Here is a 19,493-nt window from a genome sequence, read left to right on the forward strand (position 1 = left end):
ACGCCTCTTTGTGTCGAGTATATTGTCATCATGTGCTTGCGTGTGAGTTGGACATGGCGAGCTGCATGGCAGCACGACGAAAACCACGCACGACACGGCTAGCTGCTTTGACAGCTCATGGTGTACTGTCGTGTTTTCGTTGGCCGGTGGGTAGCCTTTTCTTTCCCTTGCCCGTTTCCTTGCTTGAATCGCGGGAGGTGAGAATGGATAGGTGGAAGTCGGTTGGAAGATTTGCTTTTTCTTTTTCTGGCCGTAGTAGGGCATAATCACATGCATGCCGCTTTTTGCTCTTTTCGCGCCTATTTACAAAGAGTCTTCTTTCTTCTCTTTTCCTTCGATGGTGCCGTGCGACGTCAGGACGACCGTGGAGTCGGTACTCGTCTCCATCAAATCACTCGCCCAAGTATTTCCTTTTCCCATCTTCCCCGAACACGATGCCCAATGTTGCTGCCTTCCTTCCTTCCCCTACCGCCCCAATCCCCCGTATAGACAAGGTTGATGTTGTTTGGAGTGGACCCCATCGGTCTCATCCCCCAAAAGAAAAATCAGATATCGCAAGCTTTGGTATCATTCAGAAAGGAGACAAATCCCCACCAACACACGAAGGTGAAACACACAAGTAGATCGTCAAAAACAGGCAGAAAATGTGATCCATCGTCTCCTTTCCATCAGATCCTTCTCTCTCGCTCCGTAGTAACGCCATGCTTCAGATACCCAAAATGTTTCGCCACAAAAGTTCCGGACCAGATCTCCCTCTCGTGGAGATCGGGTTCGAAAATTGACACACTAAGAAATATTCGATCGACGTAAGTAGTAGTAAATATTGTAAATGCACGCCATGCTTTGAAAAGAAGATCTGCCGAGATGCTCCGAGAAAAGTAGGAATGTGAGTGTTGTGGTCCCATCACAACCCCAACGCCTGGACCACGTTTTGGATGTGTTGTCGCTCCAGGCTGTTGCGGGACCGGTGGTGATGTTGTGATGATAGATGTGACGAGGAGGATTTCTCCACTAGAGGCGGGAGGGGAGACGGTGGCGCGGTGGCCAGGTGTTGTGCTGGTGGTGACTGTATCGGCGACTGTTGCTGTAGCGATTGTGGTGGTGCTGGCGCTGGTGATGGCCTAGAATCGCCGAAGAAATCCGTTAGAGGCCAGGAACGTCCAGCAGAAGAGCCACTTGTTTCGGGAGAGGAGGGTGGAGGAAGGATGATGATAGGTGTTTCATCATTGTGTGGGTTGCTCGTACCTGTGTTCGGCGAAATGGCTCTTGGTCCGTAAGAGGTTCACGACGCTCCGTCCAAATTTCCTCGCTTTGACACTCGGCGTGGGATTGCGTGAGAAGGAGTTGGCGTCTTCCAATTCGCGAATTTTGATTTCCATGGCGTAGTTCTGGGCGTTTTTCCGCATTTCCTCTTCCCACGGTTTTCGTAGCTTGACGTAGTCGGCGGGTATGAAGGGCGGTGCTCGTGGTCGATCGGGGTCGTGATTATTAGGTTGTGGTAATGCTGTGGCACCGGATTCCCAGGATTTGGTGTCGGTGGTATTAATACTAGCGGCTGTACTTGGAGTGGCGATTGATGTGTGGTAGTTTTGCTTTTCCGGTATCGGTATGCTGAGGGAAGGTAATGCGGTCGTTTGGTTGCTGAGGAGTTCCTTGTTGGGGCCCACGATACTCGATGCGTGTATCGCAGCGGTCATGGTCCGTGGGTCGGCAGTCTTGGAGGCGTAGACTTCTCTGAGGAAGTTGAGGAGTGTCGAGACGTCTGATGATGTGCTCATGGCGCCGAGACTCACTCTCACCACTCCCGTCGGCTTCCCAAGCATGATCTGAGTGGGATTCGTGCATCGATGGCCTGCGGCGTATGCTGCTTTCATCTCTGCTGGTGACCAGCCGAGATATGTTGCCACACCGCCAGGGTTGCATAATGACCCGCTGCGTACAAAGATGCTGCGCTCATCTGCCGCCTCCTCAACATCTTCGAATCCTACTAGCGATGCGTCTTGATGTTGGACGTTGAATGCAATGGTCGCACCTTGCATAGTCGGGTCACCGTACACGGCATTCTCATCCTTGTAGATCCGACAGACGGGAACACCGTTGGCATGCTTCAGTCCAGAAAGGCCGTCGAAGAGTTGCCGTCCTAATTGGGCCGTGTGATGTGAAATGAATTTCATGGGATTGGGTCCGTATAGTCGTTCGTGAACATTCATGGCGTGATCCAGGGCGAAAATGGAATGAAATGGTAGGGTGCCGTCCTCGAGGCGGTCGTGTATCGAAGTCTCCTTCTTGGCATGCCAGGTGTCGTTGATGGCGATGATCATTTCAACCGTGCCACCTCCAAAGTACTTCCGGCTTTCCAGCACGTGCGCCGAATCTTTCCGAACGATCAGGGCGCCTATGTTGGGGAACCCAAAGATCTTGTAAAAGGAAAGAGCGACAAAGTCAGGTGCAGTCGCAGGGTCAGACAAGTCCAAGGGCGCCGTGCTTGCCAGCGCAGCCGCGTCCAGAAGGGTGTAAGTGGCCGCCTTGTGGAACGACTTTCGAATCCGTCCAGGCCTGCGCAACGTCAGTCTTTGCGTACAACACGTTCAAAGAAAATCCAACACTCACCAACTCAAGGGCAGCCGCCGTCCAGTCATGTTCGATTGCCCGGGATAAGCGAAGAGACCCAGTTGCCGCGCGCGTGGTCCTCCCAACCCACCACTGTTTATCCAAATGTCCACTTCCTCGTCACTGGTGAAACAGCGATGCATCTTTGTTGATTCTCGTACGCCGACAAGTGAGGTGTGTGCATCGCGGTGATACCCGTACCACACGGGAGTGTTGCTAGCGGCAGCGTGGTCTTTGAAGCAGTCGATGATCATCTTGATGGCGGCGGTGGCATTGGCCACGAACACAAGGTCGAACTCTTCCGGGTCAGCGTTGAAGAAGCGCAACGCCCGATCGCGGATTTCGTCGACGCGGTGACCAGAGATTGCGGACGGTGTAGACGCGGAGTGAGGATTGCCGTAGAGATTGGCGATGAGGTCGGCTGAGAACTCTTCCACCAGGGATTTGGCGTACAGCTGGGAAGCATGTTAGTGGTGTGATGCGATCTGCCCAAGTCACCTTCATCGACATACAGTTGTTCCTCCGTGATCCAGGTACGTCTTGCCTTTCAGCTGCGGATACTCGCGGTCTCTGAAGTCCTCAACGTCGTCCGGTTGCATGTCATCAGGACTTGAACTTGAATCGGACTGAGCGGGAGTTGTGAAGTCGGTTTGGTAGTCGTGACCGTGATCGGAATCGCTGGTGGTTGATACATCCTCGGCCGAAGAATGCGCATCGAACAGCGCGCCCGGGAAACGTGATGTGTTTGGTGATCGTCGTGAATCGATGCTGCCAATCTCGAGTCTTTGTTGCGAGGCAGAATCGGATGTCTGGACGGCATCGAGTATGTGGGCGGGTATGTCCATTGCGGGATATGTTTCGAGGGAGTAGTCCGCCTATCCAAGTCCAAGCCGGTTTTCAGTTCAAATCATGTTCCAAACGTCGCGCACACGGAAGAGATCGAGTAAGAGGTGAAGTCCGGTCGGGAAGAGAGTGTCGGCGACGGCAGCGATCAGGATGGCAGTGCACGTCAAGAGGCAGAAGTGAAGATCCACGCCAGGACGAGCGAGTGTAACACCGCTACTGCTGGGGTACAGGAAAGGTGAGCAGCAGCAGACAGACAAGGTGATACCATAGCCGGGCGAAGCGAATGGAGACTGGACAGACGGCGACGTAAGAACAGGAAAGTGACAGACGAGTGACACAGGCATGCAATTGGACGAGGAGTATTCTGGGATGCCTCTGCTAGCCGCGCGGAGCCGTGCACGGGTCCTCCATTTTTGGGGTGCCTTGTCTGTTAGCAGCGTGCCGGCGTGTGGGAAAGCAGCCACTTCTCCTGAGAGTCAAATTTGCTTGCCCAGAACGTCGTTGCTGGACTCGAGTCTCTGCTACCATGGCCTGCAAACCTTCGCCGATTCGCAGACGAGGTCAGAGCGATTAACGCGCCACAGTGAATCAGAGCGAACCAGTGCCCATTACCCCAACCTTGCGTCTGTGTTCCCATGGTATCCCGGGTGTCGGCAGCCGATGATGCTACTGCTGTCGATGGAGGCTCACCTTGCTACATCAGGGACAGATGCCGACGACGGGCACGCAACGTGGACGGTTGCGCAGACTGCCAGGCCCCAGCGAGCCGTCACTTCGCAGCGCCGGCGAGGTCGAGTCCGCCTCGGCGTTGCGCGCTGGGAGAATGCCGTCAGAACTGTGGCGAGTGTGTGACAGGTTAGCTGGCGCGCTACACAGAGGGGCGGGCGAGCGGCGGGCCAAGGACCGCGGGGAGATTCCCAAGCAGGCCTCGCATCGCGATGGGTGGCCGTGGGCTGCTGTGATCGACAGAGTCGATATAGGGCCGTTGTATACCATGTCTCAGGGGAATAGGCGAGCGCGGTGACGGGATTTGCGGGCACTCAGAAGCTAGCATCGGACTTTTAATCATGCTTTGCTGCAGGCTGAGAGCTTAACTCAAAACAGACTGCACACCAGACGCCGGGGGCACATACGGCACCCCTCGCAGCGCCGAACGGGCGCTGATAATCTCCCAATGAAGCTTGACGGGCCGGCAAGCAGGGCGGCAGGAAGACGGCAGGAAGGAGTGGGAACAGCTCTGCGTGGCTTGCCGCGACAAGCCTCCAAACGGCGTGTCCGCGACTTGCTGGAGGGTGGAGGATGGAGGGACAACGGGCGCCCGGTGGGGAGCAGGCGCTGCAGGTAGCCGATGACAGCGAGGTGGCTGACGGCGAGGGTCGAACGGGCGGATTGGAATTGACGAGAATTGACGGCGACGGTCCCTGAAACCGCCCTGGGAACTCGGTCTGGTGGTTTGTGATGCGTGCCTGGCGACTCCTGCAGCGAGCACGACTCGAGCAGGGCATGGCGTCGAAACAGAGTTGCGGCGGTGGGGCAGGCAATCTCAGGCTTGGCAGGTACCGGGCGCGAGGTTGGCCAGTGGCAGCGTCCCTTTTCGCCTAGCGCGGTGCAGTTTCAGGACTGGGAACACCCTGGTAAAGTTTGAAGGTTGTCTGACGCGACCCCCTGCGCGCGCTGCAGACCAACGAACGACGGGCGGACAGCGTGTGCGGTTCTAGAGCAGGGCACCAGGGGCGCAACAGGCGCAGTCGTTGGGAGCAGAGGCGTCGGCGTGTGCAGCAAACGCTGTCGAGGGCCTGCCCGCTGCCCGCCTCGCTAAGACGGTAAAGAGAGGATGGCCCTGCGGCGTGTGACAGGCCTGGAGAGGATCGATATTACACTCTGCCGCTCCGCATCGCTCGTTTCTCCTCCTCACTGACTGCTGCCACCGACACTGACACCGTCCGACACCACCACCGCCCACCGAGAAGAGATCGCACCCAGCGTCGGCGTGTCAGAGCCGTTGTCGTCGCCGTCGTCGTTGCTGTGTCGCTCCTCAACCGCTGCATCCTGCGCCGCCGTCTTCACCACGCAGCGTTGGACTCGCACGGGCTGCCATTCGACTCACGCCGCCGCGTGCTGCCACTCACTTAGTTTCTCTTCTCCCCACACACGCTGCCCGGTGCTCTTGCACCCGCGACCAACCTGGCCACCGAACTCGACGCTGCGACTCCAGATCGCAGACGCTACAGCAAAATGTCGGACATTGAGAAGATGATAGGCGGCGACTACGCCCAGCTCACCAACACCAACATCCGCAGCTTCGGCTGGAAGGGCGTCACCGTCACCGTCAAGGACCGCCAGTCGCAGCAGCCCAAGACCATCCTCTCCGACATCAATGGCATCGTCAAGGCCGGCGAGCTGCTGGCCCTCATGGGCCCTTCGTACGTGGGATGATACAATCACGAGGGCGACCTCAACTGACAGCTTCACAGTGGTTCCGGCAAGTCGACTCTCCTCAACGTCCTCGCACACAGGACAGCTTCCCTCGCCGCCAACGTCAAGGCTGCCGTCTACATCAACGGCTCAGCAGCCAACCCCAAGACTTTCCGTCGCATCTCTGCATATGTTGAGCAGGAAGATGCGCTGGTCGGATCTCTCACTGTCCGCGAGACACTCAACTTTGCAGCCCGCCTTTCCCTTCCCAAGTCAGTCAGCAAACTCGAGCGCATCCAGCGCATTGAAGCACTCCTCACGGCATTCGGTCTGCAGGGCCAGGCGAACAACCTGATCGGAACTCCAATTAGGAAGGGTATCTCCGGTGGTCAGAAGCGTCGTGTCAGCGTTGCAGCCCAGTTGATCACCAGCCCCAAACTTCTCTTCTTGGACGAGCCTACCTCTGGTCTGGATTCGGCCGCCTCTTTCGAAGTCATCTCCTTCGTCAAGGACATTGCGAAGAAGCACAACCTAATCGTCATTGCATCCATACATCAGCCTTCCACTTCGACCTTCGCCATGTTCGACAAGCTGCTGCTCCTCTCGCAAGGTGGCACTGCCTACAGTGGACCAGTCTCTGAGGTGCAGCCATACTTCGATGCGTGTGGTTTCCCCATTCCACTCTACATGAACCCAGCAGAGTTCATCATCGACTTCGTCAACACCGATTTTGCCCGCGATCGAAGCGAGGTTGACCAACAGCTGAACATGGTTCACTCGTCGTGGCACAAGTCTCGTCTTGCCACTGCTACCGTCACTGAACTCACTGACGAGATGGCTCGCAACTCCATGGACACCGACATCAACGCCGAGACCAAGGACGAATCTGCCGGCGCCTTGGCCATTCCAGCTGCTCTCATCCACCGATCATTCATCAAATCCTACCGCGATATCATCGCTTATGGCATTCGAATTGCCATGTACATGGGTCTGGCCGTGATGATGGGTACGGTCTGGCTGCGTCTCAACCCGGACCAGGGCAACATCCAATCCTTCATCAATGCCATCTTCTTTGGTGGTGCTTTCATGTCCTTCATGGCCGTCGCCTACATCCCCGCCTTCCTGGAAGATCGCGCTCTCTTCATCAAGGAGCGTGCCAACGGTCTCTACGGACCAACCTCTTTCATTTTCGCCAACTTCGTCACCGGCATTCCCTATCTGTTCCTCATTGCCATGCTCTTCTCGATCGTGGCTTACTGGCTCTCCAACTTTCGACCGACTGCTCAGGCCTTTTTCACCTGGGTCATGTGGCTGTTTCTGGATTTGATCGCCGCCGAGTCTCTGGTGGTCCTGATCAGCTCTCTGATCCCCATTTTCGTCGTCGCGCTCGCTGGAACCGCTTTCGCCAACGGTCTTTGGATGTGTACTGGTGGTTTCCTTGTTCCACCTCAGACACTCAACCCTTTCTGGCGGTAAGTTCCGAAACATTATGTCTGTCTCGACCGTTCACTGATTTTCTTTAGATACGTCTTTCACTACATCGACTACCAGTCGTACGTGTTCCAAGGCATGATGGTCAACGAGTTCGGCCAGCGAAACTTCACCTGCGGCATGAACTCGCAAGGCGAATGCTCATGCATGTACGAGACCGAACTTGCCCACCAGTGCATGATTGCTGGCACCGGCGTGCTCGAGAACTACGGCTACAAGGTCGGCGAGACCGGCAAGTGGGTTGGAATCATGCTCGGAATCATCTGTGGCTACAGATTTCTGGGCTGGTTGGTCCTGTACCTCCGCAGGACCTAGAGCGCGTTCATTTCTGATTCACGTTTGCAAAATGCTGCTTCATGTTTTTTTTTGGGGCTCAAACCGCTCGAGCCATGAGATACTCTTGGACCGGCTAATTCTTGGTCAAAAATTGGCACCAGAGGAATGATCGAAAACCCATCATCCCTGGTGATTGCGTTATGGTGATGGCTACGACTACTACGGCGTTACTGAGGGGAGGAGCCCAAACGAGGCGTCAAACAAGGGACACAATTGTTTATTAGATACCAGCCCTTTTGCAGCTACACTTTTCTTATTGTATGAAAAACCACTTCGATCACATACACGATAATCTTTCTTCTCACTACTACTGTGACTGGCGACGACTGGTGATTGATGGCGAAGATGAGGTGAAGTCGCATCAAACTTCGCTCTTGCAGCACGCAACACAGTCAATTCCTGTGTTCGCCACAACAAACACATCATCGCGTGCGCAAATCTGGAGATGGAACGGCTGCAACCAGTACACCAGCATGCATCGTACGTATGACGATCGTCGTATAGTAACAACGTCGAAAACTCGCCTGACTCGCGATCGCAAGATCAGCACTCTTCAACGGCTACATCGTTAGAAATGAAACGCATCTTTTTCTCCTTCCACTTCGCCGGTACGCATCCTCCTGCAAGTCACGATGATGAATTAATGATTTCGGGTCGGACAACAACGGTGGCAATCCTTCATCACCATCACACTCCGCAGTCAACCCCGGCTTCCTTTCTTAACAACGCATGGTATGCATGCACATGCGTGCCACGACGGATGTATGCAAATGTATATGCAGGTTGATGACGGGTACAGCAGCGACGAGCAGCCAGCCACTGCGACCGCGATTCAGCTCGTGTAAATATGCTGATCGACATGGAGAAAGTCCGAAATGCTGGGTAGAGGTGGTTGGAGGGTTTCAATCTATGTGACTTTTTTGGAGGTGCGCTGCAGTTTGTTTGATTCGGGACTAATCTGAATGAATAGATGTGACTTTTCGGCGGAGTGAAAGAGGAAGATGGGGATGAGCAACACCATACTCGATTCACTGACTACTACTGTAGTAGACGACGGCTATGTGCTTGACTCTTTCATCTACATACGGTAGTCGCATGCTGCTTGCCTAACTACTGACTGCTGTACAACCCAACGGCTTCATCGAAAGTCAAGTGAAGTCTAATATCAATACCTTGTATACTTTTAATTCAATCATTTGCCACCAGCATCTCCTCCCCTCCCTTCCTCACACCACCTACGACTAGTATGTTCAATGCAAACTGCCCCGAACAGCAACTGCACGCACGCACGCAATACGGGTTCGCACAGAACAAAAAGTCTATACCTTCCCCTACCATATCCTTGAACCTCGTGCTCGTGGCCTGTGAACGAAGCTTCTTGCTAGGGAAGTCCTTGACTCTTGGACATGCCGGCTCGATCAATCAATCTCCTCGGAGTAGTGCACCTGTTCTGCTTTCTCCCTTTTCTGCACGGCCCGATACCCATTGCTCAACTCACAAGAAGAAGCGAATGTTGGCAATGAGATGAACAAGGCGGTAACTGCGGCGTGGGAAAGCTACGGTTCGCCGTCTATTTCGGCTTCTCTCTTCTCTCTCCAACTGAACACATACTGTGCGTAGACGCCGAAGGAGGCAGGCGCAACCATGCGTGTCTGCGGCGTGGAGGAAAAGATTTGGAGTGTCGGCGACCTATCCCTTTCCCTCCCTTGCATCTTTCTCTGTCGCCATTATTCACGACTGCTGTTCGACTTCCCGCGCGCCTCTCACCCACTCCCCTCCCATCCTCTCCTCTCACCTCTTGTTTGGCGAAATGGGCATCCCGCCCCAAAACAGCACCCCCCTTCGCGAGAGATAAGAAGCGGCTACCTACATGCCCCAACTCCGCCTGTCTGTCACGGCCCGCCACACACCGACCGTCCATCCCGTCCATCCACTCAACGCATGGCGAAAGCATGGCCGACGATGAATGACCACGCCGTGCACGAGCACAACGCACAGCGCATATTGGCCCAGACGGGTGCCGACATCAGCTTCAGCCAGCCCAGTCCAGCCTCAGCCAAACGAGCAGCATGTGCTGTGCTGTACTGTACGAGCAAGCAAGCAAGCGAACCCCGCAGGCCATGCAGAACCCCGTCGCAGTAGAGAAGGTGCTGTACACGTCCCGTCCTGTGGTGTTTCTATTCTCGTGCGTACCTCTCAACCTCCCATCGTCGAAGCGAGGTCGAAGTGCCGTAGACGTGTCGATAAGATGGGTGATTGGTGGGTGTGGAAGGATTCGTGATTTCGGGCCGTGAGGGGGCTTTTCGATAGACTACATGTCATGGAAGGGCGGGAATGGGAATGTGTTGATTGATGATAATGATGATCAGTGATGAGTTTGGAGGTCGTTTTGGAGGTGTGGTTGGTGCGATGATGATGTGGGCTGCCGAGAAGTATGTAGTTGAAGGTTTGTTGTGCATTGCCTCTTTCTGCTGCTGATGGAATGGGGAGTTCGATCTGGATGTCCTGATGAAGTCTTGCGAAGTCTCTAGGAAGACTGGTGCAGCAATCAATGACCAACCTCGTAACGAACGAGTGCAGTAACGTCCCACTGCGTTGATGAAGAAGGAATATGTACAACCAATCGAAGCTCCTGCCTGCGAAGATTCTCTAGTGATAGTTGAAGAAGACTCAAAGAGGGCGCCTTTTCCTCCCTTCGATGTCATCAAGTCAATCCCAATCACAACAATATCCTGCCAACCGCCAAAACACCACGCAAACTCACCTTTTTCTCTTCTCCCTACCCATCGCACTCTACCTCCTAAACCCAGCAGCAACATCATTCCTCGAGAAGTCAATCACGACATCCTTCTCGCCTTCAGTCGGAGGGTACACTTCCTTAACCAGCTTCTCTGTCCGCTCCAGAACCCTCTCATACGCCCTCTCGCACTCCTTGCAGACATAGTTCACCAGTCCTCGGGAGAGAGCCTCCTCGTCGGCCTCGCCAAAGTGCTTGTCGATACGTTTGCGAAGCGTGTCAATGCCGCGCCGGATTTCCTTGCTGTCATGTTGCGACAGCATGGTGCGCATAGCTTTGCGAGAGTACGAAGGACGGGCGGAGACGGCGCCTGGGTTGGAGGGGTTTGTGTCGAGGATTGACTCGGCAGATTCGAGGAAGTCCTGTGATGTATACGTTAGTGAATGAAGTCAGGCTATCAAAATACTGCCACTCACGAGAAGCTTGCCCAAGGGCCGGCGAATGACCCTTTGAACATATCCTTCCAATGCCTCTGCTCGTTCCAGCTGTGCTCTTCCGCGCCATTCAGCCAGCACGCCCGGTCTCCCTCCATCGTCGACTTCCTCAATGTAGTGGTTCATGTTCTCGATCAGCAAGATGTGATAGTTGAGCATCTCCTTATCCTCTGGATCGTCTCCAGTATGGCCCTGCTTGTTTGCAGGCACGCCAGCGACGGGACTCTCCTTCGCGATAACTTTGAGACTATCAAACATTGCTCGGTTGATCCGTTCGTATGCGTCGTCCACCATCGTTCGTACTTCCATGATACACTCAGCCATCTGATCGTAGTCGTTCGTAGCGACCGATGCAAACACATTCTCCACTGCAGCAGAGAAATGTGGGAAGATTTTCATGAATGCGATGACACCCTTTCGCTTCTTGATCTTAACCTTTGTGTCTTCGATGGCTCGCACTTGCTCGTCAACAAACCTGCTGAATCGGTGCTGCAGCTTGTCGGAAAGGTCTTTAACGATCTGTAGGAGGTATTCTTGACTGCTGTCTTGCAAGAAGAACGCGTGCCGACCGAGACATGCCAGGACACCGACTCCTTGGACTGGGTCGTCAGAGGTGCTCCAATTCACCAATGTATCAAGCTCTCTGGCGAAGAAATTGAAGATCTCTCCCATGGTAGCGTTGACAAGCCCAGCCATCTTACGGTCGGGGTCTGTCGGCTTCTTCTCTGAAAGGCTGACAGCTTTGCGGGCTGCAGGAGGTGCTGCTTGTACCAACTCCATGAGCTCTTCATTGTCAAGTGAGTGGGCGTGGAACAGATCGACGAGGAAGTTTTGCTCCCGGCTGATCAGAGGCGCCATTTCGTTGACTGCACCAGCGAATGCTTGCGCTCGCATCATCGCACCAGGCTGCTTGTGTTCTGTTGCTTGATGCTTCTCGCCGCCGCTAGCATTGCGAAGTGTCTTGGCAAGAGTCTGCGAGCGCTTGACTGTCAATTTGCGGGCGGTACTGATGGCAGAGTTGCCAGATGGGTCTTCTTTCTCTTGAGTCGTGAACAAGATCTCCGTCTCGTCGCCGGTGCTCGCTCGAGCTGTTCGCCTCCAGTTGGCAAGATTCTCTTTGAAAGGTTCTCCGTAGAGTAGACCCGCCTGTGTGTAGTACGTTCGCAAGCTTGTTTGCCAGGCGGGCAGGTTGACCTCTTTCATGAACAGGATGAGAGGACTGTACATCCACAAGCCATTCCTGACTTCGGTAAACGCTTCGCCGTGGAGTCTAGCCAGTCCACCTTTGTTAGGCACACGCAGGACACGCGTTTTGGCCGAGTTCATCGACGCTCCAAACTTGGCCTCCAAGAACTGCAACAGCCGCTCGCAGAACTCGCCGACCTCCTGGTCGTACTTAATCTTCTTGTCCCTGAGGGCTGCGATGTTCGCGGTCTCGCTGTCGCCATAGCCGCCGCGTGACTTGGGTCGGGATGAAGCAGCTTTGCTTATAGATGGATCCATGGTAAGCATTGCTTGGTATAGACGCATCAGACTTGTCTCTACATCCTCGAGGCTCCGTGGATCAGCAAGGTCGCCATATCGAATCGGCTCCATTACACTGCGATCAAGAGACACCGTCTCAATGAGAGATTGTAGCTCGGTTTGCAGGAGCTTCTGGTTGGCGGATTGAACCTGCAGACCTTGGGATTGTGCTTCGACATACGCGATGTCATCGTTCAGTGTGCCGAGATGAAGACTATAGACCTGCAGCATCCCGTCGAGCTTATTACACTCTTCGATGGCAGCGTCAAGAAGACTTTCGACTTGCGACACTCTCTCCTCGCGTGCTGAATCTGCGTGGGAGAGCCAGGAGCCGGCCTCCAATCTTCCGTGCTCTCGTCGAATGTCTCGCTCCATTGCGGCCAGGCTCTTAGGCTGGAGGATCTCGTTCTGCCATCCGAATTCGGAAATTACGTTTTCGAAGTCCAAGCCTTTGCCTTCGAGCAAGGACCGATCGATGCCGAGAGACGACAGGTACCTCTCTTGCTGAGCACTTCGTCGTTTGACCTTGACCTGCGGCTGTGGCATCTGTATCTCTTCTGGCTCCTCGTCTGCCATTGTTTCCTCTGGTTCCGGTATCGATGCTGGCTGTAAATGGGCAGTATCATCAAACAGTTCAACACTGCGACGTACTTCTGCAGGTGGAGGGATCTCTTGCTTGGGTGTTTGGGGCGAGCTGACTTTGAGCGCAGGTGGCTCTTCCCTCGCAAATTCTTTGACGGAAAGATCTTCTACAGGTGTGAGAGGCGGTTCTTCCTGCTTCAATCCCTGACGCGCCGGTCTGGGAACAACGCCTGTGATCCCGTCTGGTTCTCCATCGCGCTGGGCCTTCGCTTGCAGGATCTTCTCGGCCGCTCCTCCTGGTCGTGGCTTGAAGGCGTTCGCGGTGTGCGCTGCCTTCTTGAAACGATCTGCGATGGCCCTCTTCTTGAACATTGGCCCCAGCCCAGGACGATACTGCTCATCTTCTTCCTTTTCTTCATCAGGCGTTTCAGCCGGGCTAGAGTCCGCAGACGGCCTCAGCAAAGCAGGCGAGAAGGCGCCGGGCATTGGCAGCTGTGTTTCTGACTTGTTTTGTACTTGCAACGGAGCCGGCTCTTCGACCTCTCGCGGCACAGCACGCTCAGCCTGAGGTTCTGGTGTTGCCTTTGTCGCATTCAGTGGAGCAGGCCGGAGATCGATACTACTCTTTGAAGGTTTGGACTCTACCTGCGGACGATGCCTTGAGCGCTGCGGAGTGGATGGACTTGAAGGCTCTTCGGACGCGCTTGTGGCAGCAGTTGGCTCAGGTCCCCAGTAAGACGTCAAGGCGCCCACTGCCGCAGCATCGTTCAGGTCAATGCCAGCAGACGAATCACTTTTCGCAGTGTCGGGACCCACGTCGACAGGAGTCTTGATATGTCCATTCTGCGAGACTTTCGGCAAGCTTTCGGTATCCAAGGGAGGTAATTGAGTCTGCGGCGGCGGTGAAGGAGTTCGATGAGGCTGATAGTCCATGAATCGTTGTCGCGCAGCCGCAAAGAGGTTCGCACCGTCCTTGGTACCATTCGACGACGCAGTACTGATCTTCCTCTCTTCCGAAGTGCCATCGATGGGTTGCATCTCCCTTTGCTTTGGGGGACTTTGCGGCCGGAGTGCAGAGGGGTGTCCACTCGGCGACATGGCAGGGCTACCATTCCGGTTTGGCAAAAGAGGAGGAGGTGCGCCAGCACGTTGGTTGGATTGAAATGAGCCAGAGCGCATCCCAGGAGGACCTGGAGAAGTACCCGGGCGAGGTTGAGGATGATGTAGGTCCCGCTCGTCGCCACTCCTCGAGCGCATCTGTTCGGTACTGGCCGCTGCTCTTGGACCTCCAGGTAGCAATGCATTAGGGGTTTGTGAATTGTTGAACCTGGCTGGTGATTCAGAAGGTCGCCGACTGCTGGGTCCGCTGCCAGGACGGACATCGCTCATGCTAGGAGGTGGTCCTGGACTCTGCCTGTAGCGACTATCTTCTCTGCTCTGCGGCCTCTGCGCGAACGGGGGCTGCGGGGGTGCCGGTACTGGAGAATGGCTAGGTTGACGGGCACCAGGAGGCGCTGTTTGAAACGCAGAGGGTGGCTGCGTCTGGCCTGGCACGTTGCCCAGTATCATGGCCCTCTCCCTATCATCAAACCCTTTCAGCTCAGGCACTAGACCCTTTGTGTATTTGCGATAGATTTTGACTGCACTGGCAATGAAGAAGTCCTTCTCCTTGCTCGTCCCAGCTTGCCAGTAGTAAGGCTTCGTTATCGTAACTATGAAGCCCACAGTACCCGCCCACTCTCGATGTTGGCGCTCTTTCTCAGACTGAGGCGGAGCAGCAGTCGGAGAGAAGACCTCGATAGCTGACAGCTCCTCCATGTTCCATGTCTTGCCAATGCTGAAGCTGCCGTTGTTGTTTTCCCGTGCCTTGTGCATCCTCACTCTCCCCGAGTTTCTAACCGCGATGATGATGAGACGAGGCTTCTTGGTGGCATCGGAGCTGTCTGGCGGCGGCGGCGCGGAAGGGTGGGCGGCGTCCTCCATGATGCGGATATGGGTGATGTAGCTCTCTGCCAGCTGGCCGCCCTGGTCGAGCTTGGAGAAACACGACTCGATGATGCGGCGCTTCTCATCTTCGAAGCGCTCCGCCCGACTCATACCTGCGGTCGACGGCGTGCCTGGCGAATGCGGCCTTTGTTGGATGTTGTGTGGAGTGTTCAGACGCGAGCCGTTGCTCATACTGGGGGTCCCTGAGGCATTGCGCGGGTAGCCGTTCATGGTCGGGTCAAGTCACCCTCGAATGGCTGCACCTGACCGGCGCGCCCGCTATGCGATGCGATGCTCGTGGAGGGGTTCGTCGTCGGTGAAGTCGTCGCAGCCTAGCCGCGTAGGGATGGCAGTGAGCTGGGGGGAGTGGAGATGCGGCGTCGATGGATGACATTCGGATCCTGCAGGCTGGGCGACGGCTACACCCTCATCCCACCGCGACGACGACCACCAGCACGGTTGTTTGGTGGGTATATCGCGCTCCAGGCGGTTTCCAGCGACTGACTATGGCGATGCCTCGAGTGTCCAAGCACGCTTCTGGAGACAGGTCGTGAATGTCTCGGGACCCCCGGTCGCGCTAATGCGGTTAGGGCCGCGGTACCGATTTGTAGGAAGCTTGAGAGATCAAATCCAGATAACATGATGCAATGGTCTTTGCTCTTTTCTACATATTTTACTGCTTTTCTGTGTATGATACATCCCAAAGCCTCACCACACGCACCAAGACTGACATAGACCTTAGGCTACTCATGCATTCTACAAGAAGCACTGGCGAATTCAAGCAGACGCAGCCTCTTGCAAGACCGCATCAACCTTGCCCTCCAGATCTGCTCCCGTCACCCTCTCCAGAATGACAACAAACGCTCTGCGCTTCTTCGCTGCTTCGCCTTCACCTGCCAGATGCTTCGTATCAAGCTGACGCCAGTGCTCTTCGACCAGCTTCTGCAGCTCCTCAGCGTCTGGGGTCAGGCCTATGTTTCGCAGAGAATCCCTCGTCCGGCCATCGATGTATGGGAATCCGACGTCCCACAACCATTGCACTCGTCGGAGGAAGATGTCTAAGCCCGTGTTGCCGAGACCCTTGATGTTCTCCTTCATCGAGCTGAGAGCCTTGTCGAGATCATTGTCGTTGTCAGACAGAGCCCGTTTCAGCTGTGCTCCTTCCTTATCGTCATCCGAGGTGTACTTGTCCAAGACGACATCAGCAAGCATACCAATCTGGTCGGCCGTTTTGCCCTTGTGCTGAGTCTTCGCATCCCACAGCGCTTGATGTCGCTTCTCTTCGCCAGCATCTTTCACCGTCTTCGCGTTTGAGAAGTTGTATGGGTCGTTAAGGACTGTCCTGATCGATCGCAGACCCAAGCGATGAGAGATGGGTCGCGACAAGACCATCGCACTCATGAGCTCTTCGAATGGGTTCAAGACGGACGATGAGTACGTCCGGATGTCTCCCCGCTCTTGGACATCTTTCTTCTCATCTTCTGGCCTGACAAGCTCTTGTGCTTTCGAGCTTAGCAAGAAGTTTAGAAGCTGTTGCTGGGACGGCTCTGACTTTGACACGCCTCGTGCGGATCGACGAGAGGCTTTCGAGGGTGCTGTAGGTTCAGCCTCTTTCTTGCGCTTCTTTGAAGGTTTGGAGGTTGTATTTGGTTTCTCATCCTGCTTAGCATCGCCATTCGATTCGACCTTCTCTTCATTCGCATCGTTGGCATCGGCCTTTAGATCGCCCTCGGCAGGTTGCGCTTCATCTTTGGGAGGTTCATTCGTTTCCGTCGCGGGTAATTCTGGTGCTTCGTTCGTCTCCTCCTTCTCGGACTTTGACGCGGGTTTCGCAGCTTTCTTCTTCGGCGGCATCGTCGGCAGTGAGTATGCTGTTGTAACTTCCTCTGATGTGATGATATCAAGTAATGGAACAGTAAACAAACCCGTTGCAAACCTTGGAAGCCAGAAGTCCTACCGTTAAGCTTCAATGCTTGTGACAACCGTTCACGTCATGACTTCAATTCGAGAATCGGCTGTCGCTATGGCTCTTTTCTCGAGCCGACCGACCGAAGACGCTTCTCAACTCCATCACCCCATCTCGTCACATCGAAAAGAGTCAATGGTCAAGAGGAGGATTTGAAGCTCTAACATGATGCTAATTGAAAGAAGAAGTAGCAGCCGGCAGAAGCATATCAACAATCACCGGCAGCGTGGCTGAGGTTCTAGTCGAGATACTGGCAAGACAGGCCAGCAAAATGACTGAAACTCTCTGCCGACGAGGCTGCTGTTCAGCCTCGCCACTTTTGTCAGTACTTCTCCCACGCCGACAGACTGACACGTACGTCCGAGTTTCGAGTCATCATCACGTCCTACCGTCTCAGCTGTTTTGGAATCGACAATAGCTCCACGCACTACAGCTGCACCTTCGAAGAGGCCGCCCACTATCGAAAGAACCAAGTCCACAAGTCCATCCTAGACACCGGCCTTACAGTCCCCATGCCGTCATACCATCATGCCACCCATAACTCGGTCGAGAAGGACTTACTACGTGCGATGGAGAGCTGCAGCTGGCGCGGCCTTGACTCACCTGGTCAGGGTGACTCGAGAGGGAGCCACAGATGACTGGAACGACACCGACGACCGAATGGAGCCACAAACAATCACTCGGCAGATGGACGGCTCCACACCAACCACATCGCCAATGTCAACGACAATGATGGCATGGCACGGCATTCGTGATATTGTCTCCTGTGGTTGTTGACCAGGCAAAGCCAGCTGTGCTGCCGCGCTCTACAGGGAACAATGCTGCGCCTCGGATTGGCTCCAGTCACGCGGACGCGCCTCACTTTGGATTGGTCAGAAGTGTCTTGCAGAAAGTGTACAGGTGTCGATTGGCAAGTTCATGCAGCCCGACCGGTGTGCGGCTGCACGCGGTATCGCTAGCTGGCCAGCGGTGGTGGCTTTGACGGCGATTATCGATACCGAAGAGGCTATCGATAGGAAGCTGTGGGCCAAAGGTGTCTGCAAGTGCAAGCTGTCGTCGCAATGCGTAAGAGCTAGCGCGAGTCCTGAGTGGCTTTGTTGCCTTTGCCTCAGGTTGCTAGCTCGGTTGGAGGAGGGAAGATGGCTGCTGGCCTATGACAGTCACCCTGAGTCCGGCAACCCTGGCCATCTCTGACTGTTTGTTGCGGCAGTGTCAGAGGCTTTGAACCTTCGCCAGTGTGGGGATGTCCTGAGCAAGCAGGCATCCAAGCCTCGAAGCCAGAGCATGCCTGGGCTGATGAGGACACACACTGACCGGTCCTACCGTCGCCCTGGCTCCAAAGCAACCGTTGCCTTGGAGGCAACCTCAGGTAGGGTCTTTCCTATATCTGTCCCCATTCCGTCTTCCCATTCTCCAATAGCACCTTGCTTCTCACTCCAACCCTCTACCATTCGTCGCCTTGCAGACTGCGCATTCCTGCTGCCCAACGCTACTCTACACATTGGACAATACCATTGTGGTGGAGTACTTTTACTACTCTCGACTGCCTGATTCGCCCATCTCGTTGTCGATCAACAACTTAGTCAGCGACACTTCTACCACCAACACCATGTCGTCGCGACGACCTTCAGTACGGCCAGTGGTCGTCGAGGTCACTCCAGACAATGCGCCGTCGAACCTCGCACCATCCAGCCCGCCATCACCCAAAGCCGTGCGATTCGCTCCAACTTCTGACAACCGCGCCTCCCGACCATTGACATCCACTGAGGCCTGGAGCCTCTACTACTTCGAATACCATGCTCGACACTGCCCAACGTGCTACCAACCGCTCGAGGTCTACCGACGAGGCAATCGACTCTGCGACGCAGGCCATGGTCTCGCTCAAGACGTCGCCTGCCATGTCTACCATCGCGACGGAGAAATCTACAGCGCTAAACGAGACGAAGAGTCCAAACTCGTCCGTGTCGAAATCCCCCACGGCTACTCTCAACTACGCAGCCTTCTCAAGGCCATGGACCACGACATCCGACGCTCTCGTCACCGAACCGTCCCCATCCTAAGCTACGACCGTTCCTACCCGGTCTCAGCAAGACGATACTCAACTTCAAAAGAAGACAACGAACCCGCCAACGTTATCATCGAACCGGCCTCTTCCAATCGCCCTCATCGTCGATCATCCAAGCACAAATCCGTCCGCTACTCCACCGTCCAAGTCGACCACGACGACATCGAGCAAGTCTCAGCCGTCAAGACCGCTGCACCATCCACAGCCGCAACAACCACCACCGCCTCCTCGTCATCATCCCGCCGAGGCACCCTCTACGAAAAGGACATGCAACGCAAACAAAAGGACTACCGCGTCGAGATCCGAGAACCATCGTCTTCTTCCTCAGACTACCGCAAGGAGAGGAGGAAAAGCCACCGAGACAGTGGGATTTGGATTTGATATCGAATCCTTTGATTGGCGAAAATACGTATTCTACGCGATCTCCCCTTGATCGGGTTT

At 55.0% G+C, this 19,493-nt stretch overlaps 5 protein-coding genes across 5 annotated transcripts; 2 read left to right on the top strand and 3 right to left on the bottom strand.

Annotated features, from left to right (window-relative positions):
* Window positions 1-1,223: 1,223 nt before the first annotated feature.
* On the bottom strand, window positions 1,224-3,455 carry M409DRAFT_18325 (uncharacterized protein; the record flags this gene model as incomplete). Its single annotated transcript, XM_033804452.1, has 3 exons — window positions 1,224-2,556; window positions 2,611-3,065; window positions 3,123-3,455. The coding sequence occupies 3 exons, from the start codon at window positions 3,453-3,455 to the stop codon at window positions 1,224-1,226; spliced, it is 2,121 nt and encodes a 706-aa protein (XP_033672097.1).
* Window positions 3,456-5,691: 2,236 nt separating this feature from the next.
* On the top strand, window positions 5,692-7,677 carry M409DRAFT_63580 (uncharacterized protein; the record flags this gene model as incomplete). The annotated part of the gene is made up of 3 exons (XM_033815662.1): window positions 5,692-5,879; window positions 5,931-7,343; window positions 7,395-7,677. The coding sequence occupies 3 exons, from the start codon at window positions 5,692-5,694 to the stop codon at window positions 7,675-7,677; spliced, it is 1,884 nt and encodes a 627-aa protein (XP_033672098.1).
* A 2,814-nt stretch (window positions 7,678-10,491) lies between these two features.
* Window positions 10,492-15,252, bottom strand: M409DRAFT_50678 (uncharacterized protein; the record flags this gene model as incomplete). Its single annotated transcript, XM_033811594.1, has 3 exons — window positions 10,492-10,857; window positions 10,912-13,059; window positions 13,105-15,252. The coding sequence occupies 3 exons, from the start codon at window positions 15,250-15,252 to the stop codon at window positions 10,492-10,494; spliced, it is 4,662 nt and encodes a 1,553-aa protein (XP_033672099.1).
* A 546-nt stretch (window positions 15,253-15,798) lies between these two features.
* On the bottom strand, window positions 15,799-16,875 carry M409DRAFT_63582 (uncharacterized protein; the record flags this gene model as incomplete). Its single annotated transcript, XM_033815663.1, has 1 exon — window positions 15,799-16,875. One exon carries the CDS (start codon window positions 16,873-16,875, stop codon window positions 15,799-15,801), a length of 1,077 nt encoding a protein of 358 aa, XP_033672100.1.
* Window positions 16,876-18,596: 1,721 nt separating this feature from the next.
* M409DRAFT_50680 (uncharacterized protein) lies at window positions 18,597-19,433 on the top strand (the record flags this gene model as incomplete). Its single annotated transcript, XM_033811595.1, has 1 exon — window positions 18,597-19,433. One exon carries the CDS (start codon window positions 18,597-18,599, stop codon window positions 19,431-19,433), a length of 837 nt encoding a protein of 278 aa, XP_033672101.1.
* Between the last annotated feature and the right edge of the window lie 60 nt (window positions 19,434-19,493).

The sequence above is a fragment of the Zasmidium cellare genome, assembly GCF_010093935.1.
Source record: "Zasmidium cellare ATCC 36951 unplaced genomic scaffold M409scaffold_5, whole genome shotgun sequence".
NCBI lineage: Eukaryota > Fungi > Ascomycota > Dothideomycetes > Mycosphaerellales > Mycosphaerellaceae > Zasmidium > Zasmidium cellare.